Raw genomic sequence first — 12,125 nt, forward strand, 5'->3', positions numbered from 1 at the left:
ACCTAAACTGGCTTTGAAAGTTTAGTTACATTTTCACTCAGCATCAATTTAGCACTCATTTAAGACTTCAATAATATCACAGAGATGCTCCCGCAACGATAAATCTTGCCTGACATTGCCTTTGCAGGGGCCGAGCTTCTAGAACATGTCGCATAATAAATTCCCCGACAGTTAAAAATCACTATAATTTTAGCCTAATGCATTATGGATTGCTTGGAATATCACTCAGTCCTGGGTGAAGCGTTTTTAATTTCCAACAGCTGTTAAGGCTTTGAGGTAAGTTAATGATTACATATAGACGGGCTGATTTATTAGTCTAAACACTATTGCTTCCAGGTCAATGGCATAAAGACAAATCATTTGTCTTGATATGTTTAAAAGCCAAGCTGTCCCATTGTAGCCCTATTCATTTCTCTGAATAAGAAAGTCGAACGGTTGAAATAAAAGCGCTAAAAGAAACATTACGTTATTATTATTTTTTGCATTAACGGCGGTAAAGATTTTAGATAATCTCACAGGGATATACATGATCAATGTCACAGCGAATGAAAAAGGGAAAACTATTTAAAGTTTATTTTTTTCAAGTTGGGCACATACACAAATCCAGCTCATCCCTCATAAACCAATTACCCTGATCGCCTCATTCAGGAAAATAGATAGCAGATGAATATATGCCCTTCTTGTTTCGCTGTCCCGAACTGGCTTACAGCCATCGAGCCCCTTGCCCAGATCAATGGTGCATTTGCTGTGGTGCACCCCTTCCTTCCGAGCGCTCAATCTGAGCGTCTGGCCAAACATTTAAGCCATGGCCACCTCCCCTTTGAATGAAGCCAAACTCATGTTGAGATTAGGTCTGTTAGTGCGTTTCCCTAAACCCAGACCCTCTCCTCTCACAGCCGCCCAGTACCTGCAGGCCTCCCACCAGCCGACTGGCCAGCTCTATGGTCTGGCTGGTGCGTGTCACTTCCTCCTGGCAGCGCAGTTTCTCAGCCGCCGCCCTCTCAAACTGAGCTTTTAGGCTTTGCAGGTGCCTGTCCAGATCCTGTCAGCGACAGCGTAAGTGACTATGAGATACTGCTACTTTATAACTTAATATGGAATATTCTTAAATGGTTATAGTGAATGGATGGTCATTTTTTAAATGGTACTGTATTAAAAAAAATTCACTTACATCCAGTTTCTTTCTAACATTGAGAAGTTTTGCAGTAGCAGTTTCCAGTTCAGTATTGGCTTGCGCCAGAGCCAGACGCTTCGGTGCAACTTCACAATAAACCTGAAAAGCCGAACAAACATTCACTTTCTTTACAAATAAATGTTAAAGCTAAAACCGCTATGGGAAAGCTATAGCTTAAAATGAAAATTCTGTCATTAATTACTCAACTTCATGTTGTTCTAAACCCGTAAGACCTTTATTCATCTTCAGATCACAAATAGGGCTGCTATATATGACGGTGGTAGATATATATATAGGCCTATTTTGAAACTTGATAATTTTGAAACATAAAAAAATAGGCTCAAAAATGATTAACAAACGTGCGTGTTTATTTCATCCTACAAAACACTAAAGTAAATATCAAAGAAATTATACAGTTAAATAAGAAGGTAGCCAAAATAAGAACGGTAAATATTAAACAATCATTTGTCCGACGGCTCATCAAAATTACCGGCCCGAGTCCGACTGGAGCCAGAGTCTTCTCTCTCTTTCCCATTACACTGTTGCATCCATTAAAATAGCTCATTTTTGTTTTTAATAGGAATGTGGTTATATTTATTTTCGTTTCTTTATAAAGTTAATTTAGAAATATGTTTGGAAGTTGATCACAGCCTATGTTTGATCAATTTTGCCTTCTCAAATCATCACGATTTGCCTAAAATAAAACCTTCAAGCATATCACAATGTCATTTTAAACATTTAACTTAGATAAATGCACGCTATTACACGCATATAATCGTTTGTTGGAGAGTGGAAGTTAAATGCGCTTTGCAGGACATGGAGGCGCCAGCGCAATCACTTGCAAAAAAATTAAAATATGCCATAATCTTTGCTCATCATCATCCGGAACTATAAAGGGTCTAATTTTATTTGCATACACTCACAATATCAACAAAATGTAGTGCTTTTGTAAAAATAAAGAAAACAAACAAACAAACATAAATTATTTATTGAATTTCAATTCCTCAGATTGTATGAATGTTTCCATTTCAAATAATATGTTTTCTTGTATGTCACACACTTCCTCACCTCATAGTACCGCACTATGTTGATGGCCCACGCACAGAGGCCTGCAGCTGCGTAGGACTTAGTCCGGACGTGATCAGGATGGAACTCTGGGCTTCTCAGGTATTCCTGCTTCACAACACTTAGACAGGACTCAGGGATGTGCTCTTTATCATAAGAAAGAAGGGCCTGCAGAAAGTCATCCACCTAAAAAACAAAAAAAGTTCTTATATCATTATATTTCCACACACCTATGATGTTTACCTGTTTATATATGTATTTATTTATTTAGATAGCTAGTTAGTTATTGAAAGTCTTTTTTGAAATGTGTAAAAGCAAAAAATACACTCAAAAGTAATATTTTTAATGATTTCGAAAGAAGTCACTACCCACCAAGGCAGCATTTATTTAATCATAAATACACTAAAAATCACTGTGAACAATATACTGAAATATTGTTAGAATTTAAAGGAAATGTTTTCTATTTCTGATATATTTTAAAATGTATTCCTGTGATGGCAAAGCCGAATCTTCATCAGCCATTATTCCAGTCTTCGGTGTCAAGAAACATGGTTAATATCATCAATTTTGAAAACAGTTGTGCTGCTAAATATGTTTGTGGAAATACATTTTTAATACATAAATATTTTATCATAAATATCTTTCATTTTTGATTAATTTAATTACTTACCTCAATCATTTAAAATGTAGTATATATATTTGAAGCATTTATAAACAAACATACAAAACTAATCTAGAAAGAACAAAAATTTAGAGGAAACTAATAGTATTAGCTATGATACATTATTTACACACAACATGTTAAGTACATTCTAAATTGCACACATTTTATTCAAATATACTGGTTTAAAGACCAGTAAATGTACAAACGTTGCACCTAGAACAACCCAGGATAAAATGTTGCACTCAAGGCCACAGAAGTAATGAAGCACAATTATGACCTTTTCCTTTCCCGGGTCATCCCTACTTGCAACCTCTGAATTTGCATCCCAATTTTTTATCCATCGTACAACACACTTTCAAAAGCCATCTTCTCCCCTTCATGCTGACCTCATAAATCAACCTTTCCCTAATATTTCCATTTCTATCTCATGTGACATGTATTTAATATTCTCTTCCACAGAAGTGCTTTCATAATGTAGTGTATTCATGACACTACACCAGGTTAGCGGTGTCTGCGGGTCAAGGGCTGGCTGTGGATTACAGTAGCATGAATCAGATGGCGTTGGGTGTGTTGTTGTGATAGCAATGCATTTACCTTGCCCATGAAAACTCTGGCGGCCTTCCACCCACGATCTTTTGGAATTCGCCCACGTGGAGCCAACAGCACCATCACAGCCGCGGCGACGTTAATCACAGCCTCAGGGGGATTCGGGAACGTCTTTAACTCTGTCAGATTTACCTAAAAGAAAGAAAGGAGAAAGAATTGAACGGCTAATTGAATAAGTGTTACCCTTTCAATCATCAAGTTCAGGTGAGACAAATACTTGGAACAATACATTTCCCACAGATTTCACAGCCATTACTTACTTAATAAAATAGCACCATTTCATTTTGCCCTTCTTTTATTAAAAGTATAATATTACATATCTACGATATGTTTCCTAAAGGGGACACTGGATACAAAATTCACTTTTACATATACAGTTGCCTCTCAAAAAATTACAATATCATGAAAAAGTTCATTTTTTATTGTAACTTATTTTAAAAACTGAACCTTTCATATATTCTAGATTCATTGCATGTAAAGTAAAATATTTCTAAAGTTTTTTTGTTTTAGTTTTGATGATTAGAGCTTACAGCTCATGAAAGTCAAAAATCCAGTATCTCATAATATTAGAATATTTCCTAAGAACAATCAAAAAACAGATTTGCAAAAAAGGAAAAGTTCAAGTTTTTTAAAGTATGTTAATTTATGCACTTAATAGTTGGTCAGCAGCACATATTACAGCAAATGACTTGTTTCTAACACAAATGACAGCATCAGTGAAGTGTGGCATGGAAGTGATCAGCCTGTGGCACTGCTGAGGCACTATTGAGCCTTCAGATCGTCTGTATATTGTTGGATCGACTGTTTCTCATCTTTCTCTTGAAAATATTCCATGGATTCTCAATGGGGTTCAGGTCAGGCATGTTGGCTGGCCAATAAAGCACAGTAATATCATGGTCAGCAAACCACTTGGAAGTGGTTTTGGCACTGTGGCCAGGTGGTAAAGTCCTGCTGGAAAAGGAAATCAGCATCTCCATAAAGCTTGTCAGCAGATGGAAGCATAAAACGCTCCAAAAATCTCCTGGTAGATGGCTGCATTGACTTTACACTTGATAAAACACAGCAGACCAACACCAGCAGACGTCACAACACCCCAAATCATTACTGAGCTCAGAAACTTCACACTAGACTACAAGCAGCTTTGATTCTGTTCCTCTCCAGTCTTCCTCCAGACTCTGGGACCATGATTTTTTTAACATGTAATGCAAAATTTACTTTTATCTGAAAAGAGGACTTTGGACCACCAAGCAACAGTCTAGTTCTTTTTCTCCTTAGCCCAGGTAAGATGCTTTTGACGTTGTTTCTGGTAGTCCTTTTCCTGAAGACGTCTGAGCATGGTGACTCTTGATGCTCTAACTCCAGCTTCATTCTACTCCTTGTAAAGCTCTCCGAAGTGTTTAAATCGGCTTTACTCGACAGTACTCTCAAGCTTGCGGTCATCCCTGTTGCTTGTGCACCTTTGCCTACCCATTCTCTTCCTTCCAGTCAACTTTGCATTTAATATGCTTTGATACAGCACTCTGTAAACAGCCACCCCATTCAGTAATGACCTTCTATGATTTACTCTCTATGTGGAGGGTGTCAATGATTGTCTTCTGGACCATTGCCAAGTCAGCAGTCTTCCCCATTAGTGTGGTTTCAAAGAGCAAGAGATACCCAGAATTTATACTGCTGGGATGGTTATTTAATGAAACTCAAATGTTAATATTCTAATATTTTGAGATACTGGATTTTTGATCAAAATTAAAACAAAACAATTTTTTTTAAATGTTTTACTTTATATGTAATTAATCTAGAATATATGAAAGTTAAATTTTTTAAAATAAGTTACAAAAAAACATGAACTTTTTTTTTATGATATTCAAATTTTTTTAGATGCACCTGTAAATGTGTGTTAGCAGTGTGTGGACACAACCATGCTACAATGATAAAAATCCATTCACTCCATTCTTTTTTCATCTCTAAAAAAACCTGACAGTCATTATCAATCCGTTTTGATTTACTTTTGAATAGTACTATATGCATATATGCTAGTACTATATATACTATATGCATTTACACACAAATACTACCTCCCCCTAATTTTAAGGTTTTTTACTTAGTACATTTTTAATATTACCTTGTTGAGAGTTTGGAGAGCAGCTGTAGCCGCTTCTAAAGCAGGTTCAGCTTTAGCCAGATCACGTTCACATTCTCTCAGTCTCCGTGACACCTCTACTTGCATGGCAGCCACCTGCAGATGAATAAACAGTGATGGGGAAATATTAAAGCACCATGTTGAAATTCAGCGCAGATACATCACAGACACACGGCTGAGTCTACCTTTTGCTCCTCTAGGTCAGCGTCCTTTCTTTTTTGGCTCACTCTTTCTGTTTGCAGGCCGATCCTGGCCATGAGAGCCTCAGTGGCCTGGCTCTTCAGTGTCAAATCCACTTCCTGTGAGTTTAGCTTGACTGTCAGATCCTCAACCTGTAAATATATAATGCTGAGAATTAGTATATGATATTCTCTTATTAATTCATAATTACCTTCTCTAAGTCATGGTTAAAACTGGTAACAGTTCCTGTTCCTTCGTAACTACACAATACCATTTTTTGGAGATATTAATATTTGTTTTATGCAAGGATGCATTCTTTGATTAAATGTGACAGTAAAGTATGTCATAATGTTTTAATAATTAGCTAGCAAGCAACATAACAGTTTTCAGCATTAATAATAAGAAATGTTTCTTGAGCACCAAATCAACATATTAGAATGATTTCTGAAGGATGTGACAGTGAAGATTCTAAATTTCATTTTGAAATAAATTTTGATTTTAAAATATATTAAATAAGAAACAATTTCTCCTAGTTTCAGTTTGTTTATTAATTAATTAATTAATTAATTATTATTTTTATATCAAATAAATGCAGCCTTGGTGAGCATAAGAGACTTCTTTTAAAACATATAAAACATAAACATATATAGTGGGGTCAATAATTATAAAATAAAACAAAAATAAAATCTTTTTTTTTTAATTTGCTCATTTCTAACTGAATCTTTTGTATTTATTTATTTGTTTATTTATAATAGAATTATATTACCAACATAAGTTTTTGGTTAAAAATGTGAATTTACAATTAAAAAGAAACTTTCAAATAAAAAAGGAATTTTACTGTATTCCCAAGGTTTAAATTAGATTTTTCAAGGTGTCTTGGACTTCTATGTAAGCCCATTTCTGCCATTGAATTTTAAAAAAATCTCACAATTCTGACTTTTTTTCTCGGAATTGCATGATACAAACTGTGAATTCTGACTCTTCTCGGAATTGCGTGATACAAACAGGGAATTCTGACTTCTTTCTCGGAATTGCGTGATACAAACTGGCAATTCAGATTTTTTTCTCAGAATTGTGTGATACAAACTCGCAATTCTGACTTTTTTCCCGGAATTGCGTTATACAAATTTGCAACTCAGACTTTTTTCTCGGAATTGCGTGATACAAACTGGAAATTCTGACTTTTGCCATCACTGAAATAAATTTCATTTTAAAATATATGAAATAAGAAACCATTTCTCCTAATTTCATAATATTTCAGTTTGTTTATTTATTTATTTATGTATTCATTATTATTTTTTAAATCAAATAAATGCAGCCGTGGTGAGCATAAGAGACTACTTTTAAAAAGTATAACATATAGTGGGGTCAAAAGGTATAAAATAAAAATAAAATCCCTTCAATTTGCAAATTTCTAACTGAATCTTTTGAATTTAGTTATTTATTTATTTATTTCTAATTATATTACCAACAGAAGTTTTTGGTTAAAAATGTGTATTTACAATTAAAAAGAAACTTAAAAGGAAAGAAGGAATTTTACTGTATTCCCAAGGTTTAAATTAGATTTTTCAATGTGTCTTGGACTTCAGAACATAACATTTCACAAATTTCTTTTAAAGCACTTTCATTAAACACGAAATTTAACGATCAAATTTAATCTCACAAAGTTCGCCAGGACCTCACAAACAGCTTTTTTACAACTTGCTGAAAGCTGTAAAAGCAACTTGATTTTTTTTTTAATCTATATCCCATTACCAGATAAAACCTCTGCAACATTTGAATACTAAACCCTATATCACAAAGGCAAGCAATCATCAGACTATCAGACTCAAGGTTTATGAGTCCCTCAGCCTTCGGTGAGTGATCTTGGGCATATTAACTAGCAGTAACTACATTCCTTCTCAATTCCACGACTGCAGCCTTGAGGAGCCTCTACATCTGCAGTGCCGATGAGCTCTACACACCTGAGAGGCCGTCGTCTTGAGTTTCTGAAGGCCAGACTGAAGCCTGCCGTGTCTTAGATGCAGTTCGCCCTCTCTCTTTTCCAGCAGACTCTCGTAAAGTCTCAGCTGCTCCAGGAAGCTCTTGGGCGTGCTGTAGTTGTGCCTCCTCTCATTGCGGCAGTAACGCTCGCTAACCTGCTTGACGCTCACGTGAGCGTGGGCCATGAAAAGACTGATGGATTCCCGAATGGCCGGCTGTAAAGACGAGAGTAGAGAGGGTAAGAGAGGGACCTGTACGGATTAACTGCTCTTTAACATCCTCGGCTGTCACGGGCCCTGAAATATCATCTTCATAAATCCTGAATTCATCTCCAAGTTTGTATGCCTTTTGCCGGCTTCTGGACTTACTCAATCTGAAATTTAGGTGCAGGGCGCCGGGGGGAAGATTAAGCTGGTAGAGGGCTGGGAAAATAATGGCCGAGGCTGGTGACACCCTGTATAAAGTAGGGCGAGCTTTTGTGTCACATGGCTTCTAACTTTCTGAGACTGCACGTTGTGTTTTCTTTATTGGTTATTTATGATGTACACTGCTGTCTGATGACTGACTCATTTATCAGACTGTTAAAGATCAATTCACGCAAAGGTAAATGCATTTTAAAAGATGCAAGAACACAGATCATAATTCACTGAAAAGCAATAAAACATGTACATGTAACTGGCTGGCGAAAAAAAAAAAAGAAAAAGAAAAAGAAAAAAGAGACAGTTATAAATGAAGATCTGACATAATGCTATTTGATAAACAACGTATTGAGTTAAATGCATGTAAATAATCCATCAATCTCTTAAACTCAAAGGTCACATTTACCTGTGTCAGAAATAAAGTAATTTTTTTCTGCTGTTCTGCTTTTTATGCTTATAAACACATTTAGATAAAAAATGTTGCACAAAGGTGGGATTTGATCATAAATCTAATCCAGGGGCAAATATATAAAAGATACAGAAGTATAGTCATTAAAAATATAAAAATAGATAAATAAATAAAAAGTTTTGGAGTAGCAGTTTAAAAGAGTGGCCAAAGTTAATGTGTTAAGAAACACAAGTGATTATATACCAAATTATTACTTTTTTCAGCACTTTTAGCATTTATTTACTTTGACATTATAACCGTTCTATTCTGTTCTATGGAAGCCCTTTTCTGCCACAGAATTTTAAAAAAATCTTGCAATTCTGACTTTTTTCCTCAGAATTGGATATTACAAACTGGCAATTCTGACTTTTTTCTCAGGATTGCATGACACCAACTCGCAATACTGACTTTTTCTCTCGCAACTGCGTGATACAAACTCACAATCCAGACTTGTTTTCTTGGAATTGTGTGATACAAACTGGCAATTCTGACTTTTTTTCTCTGAATTCCATGATACAAACTGTGAATTCTGACTTTTTTTTCTCGGAATTGCGTGATACAAACTGGGAATTCTGACTTTTTTCTCAGAATTGTGTGACACAAACAGGCAATTCGGATTTTTTTTAGAATTGTGCAATACAAATTCGCAATTCTGACTTTTTTCTTAGAAACTGCGTGATACAAACTCGCAATTTGGAATTTTTTCTTAGAATTGCGTGATACAACCTGGTAATTCAGACTTTTTTTCTTGGAATTGCATGAAACAAACTGGCAATTCTGACTTTTTTCTCAGAATTGTGTGATACAAACTCGAAATTCAGACTTTTTTCTCGGAATTGTGTGATACAAACCGGCAATTCTGACTTTTTTTTCGGAACTGCATTATACAAACTCGCAATTCAGACTTTTTTCTCGGAATTGCTTGATACAAACTCGCAATTCTGACTTTTTTTCTTGGAATTGCATGATACAAATGGGCAATTTTGAGTTTTTTTCTCGGAACTGCGTGATACAAGCTGGCAATTCTGACTTTTTTTCTAAGAATTGCATGAAATAAACTGGCAATTCTGACTTTTTTTTTCTCTGAATTGCGTGAAGCAAACTGGGAATGCTGAATTTCTTGGAATTGCGTGATACAAACTCACAATTTGGACTTTTTTGGATTATAATCTTGTAATTCTGACTTTATAACAAGCAATTACAAATGATTAAGTCAGAATTATGAGATATAAACTCACAATTCTGAGAACATATTAGTCTTTTTTTCCAATCAAAAATGAACTTCATATCTCGCAATTGTGAGAAAAAAGTCAGAATGGTGAGATACAAACTTGCATTTGTCACAATTGTGAGTTTATATCACAATTCTGAGGAAAAAAAAAATCAAAATTGTGATTTCATATCTCACAATTCTGACTTTATAACACAATTGTGAGTTTGTATCCCGCAATTCTGAGTAAGTAAGTTGCTTCCATACTGTTCTGTGTCATTTTTTAAAAAACTAATCAAAATGGTAGAAATGTCCCTAGTGTGTCAGTCATTCATGAGTAAATGATGGGTAATTTTAAGGGTTGCTGATATACAGGTAGACACAATTAACTGGTAGAAATATGTCAAATGGTAGAGATTTGACTCTATCGTGGTTACAGGCTAACGTGATGGTGCTGTGCTACGTGATCACCACAACAAATATGTGCATGTTTTTAAGCACTGCAGGTTAAAAATAAGTAATTTTAAGCCATTTAAATGCAGTCAGCAGCGAAAGAAAACTAATTTCGCTATACGGCTGTGCTGTTAGAGAGGCACGTGAAGACTCTGATCGTAGACTCACAGAGCGCAGGAGTAGTGAACAGAGTTATTTTTGCCACTTTATAGGCCTTGAACAGTTAAATACACATACATGTATGTCAAAATTCCCATCTTTGCAAGTATCCTTGTAAACACAGTAATTTAAGTCTTACGTGAAAACAAACAGCTGAGAAAGAAAACACATGTGTAATAGTATATTGGATCCGGGCAGCTCTTAAAGTGACAGCTGTCTAATATTCCTGCTGTCTGTCATTTATGTTCATGTTTATTGATGCTGTTCTTTTTTAAAATCGCTGACTTGTCTTCAGTAAGCTTAACTTTTTTTTTTTTTTAATTTAGACTAGTATTAGTTTTTTTGGTGTTGACACTAGTGACAAGAATTATAAAATTTCTATGGTACCAATAATTTTGATCATAAAGACCAAAAAAAAGATAAAAAATGAAATAAAATTACTCATGATATAAGATTTTGGACATATCACCCACCCCTAGGTTATTTAATAATAATAAAGTCAAAACAATAACAAAAGTAATCTGCATTGTCTGTATCTAGAAATTTAACTGTCATTAAATGTCAATCCCGTGAAATACTGGTCAAAAACATTTGGACACATGTGAAATTAAGTCCATAAAGTCTATAAAGTTCCATTTTCTGTGCAGTTTAAGAAGTTTTGATGCAGTTTGAGATGATGTTTGTTGTGAGAGTGACTGCTAGAGAAATCATCATCTTCTCATCCACTCAAATTGCTTAGTTACACAAAGGCCTATAATTTATTTTACTTTCCTTAAAAAACTGAATGCGTTATCTACATTATGAGATTAATTGTGATTACATATTTTAATTGACTGATGGTCCTACATTCCATACTCCAGTATAATAGTCCAACACTGAGTGAAATACGCAAAGAGGAAACAAACCCACAGCTGGTCACGAGTCAACACACACACTCCCACATCCGCGTACAAACTCTCAGCACACGCACACAGTCTGGCTGAAACAGCTGTGGCTTCTCTGAGGGTCAGTCTCTGTGTATTAATCACCGTTGCTTTATTAGCATAAATGATCCTGCTTAGTGATCGTTCCACTGGTGCAAGGAAAACAACAATGCAGAGAGAGAGAGAAACTGCGTCTGTCATTGAGCTCACTGTGCATGTGATCAGCCATTTGTCTTCACTTCAGAGTCGAGCTAATGATGAGGAATCTGGTGCACATGTAAATGTGAGGAGAGAAAACTCATCAGAAGAATTACAGTGTCTTTTAGCCGTTTCGTTTTTGTGTGAAATGAAATATGAAACCTGTTTTTGCTAAGCCTCTTGAAAGAAATGAATTAAAACCACTTCCTGTAAACTATAAATCAATATGGAATTAAATAACTAAACCCAATAAAGCTACTTCAGCTGGCTGACTGAAGCTCATGTTTACCTGAATACTTGGGATATCCTGCAAGAACTTGAAGCTGACAGACTGAAGGGCCTCCAGGGGCCATTCCTGGAACCAGTCCAGAGTGGTGCAGTTCAGCAGGGCCGGGAAACGCCGGGCACGTAGACGCAGGCTGTTACCTACTGGAGACATGCAGAGCACGACCTACACACACAAACACACACTGTAGATGCTGATCCAAACAAGATATGCAATATAT

General features: G+C 35.6%; 1 protein-coding gene across 1 annotated transcript in view; it reads right to left on the minus strand.

Moving 5' to 3' along the window:
• Positions 1-12,125, minus strand: part of LOC127178502 (dynein axonemal heavy chain 11) — an 87,917-nt gene that overhangs the window by 24,929 nt on the left and 50,863 nt on the right. Inside the window, exons 55-62 of the mRNA XM_051131412.1 lie at positions 11,909-12,070; positions 7,791-8,024; positions 5,832-5,978; positions 5,629-5,742; positions 3,498-3,641; positions 2,243-2,425; positions 1,172-1,273; positions 908-1,042 (exon numbers count right to left, since the gene is read on the minus strand). Of these exons, the coding sequence (XP_050987369.1) occupies positions 908-1,042; positions 1,172-1,273; positions 2,243-2,425; positions 3,498-3,641; positions 5,629-5,742; positions 5,832-5,978; positions 7,791-8,024; positions 11,909-12,070 (1,221 nt within the window). The remainder of the gene's footprint in view (positions 1-907; positions 1,043-1,171; positions 1,274-2,242; positions 2,426-3,497; positions 3,642-5,628; positions 5,743-5,831; positions 5,979-7,790; positions 8,025-11,908; positions 12,071-12,125) is intronic.

This window comes from Labeo rohita, chromosome 16 (assembly GCF_022985175.1).
Source record: "Labeo rohita strain BAU-BD-2019 chromosome 16, IGBB_LRoh.1.0, whole genome shotgun sequence".
NCBI classification, from domain to species: Eukaryota; Metazoa; Chordata; class Actinopteri; order Cypriniformes; family Cyprinidae; genus Labeo; species Labeo rohita.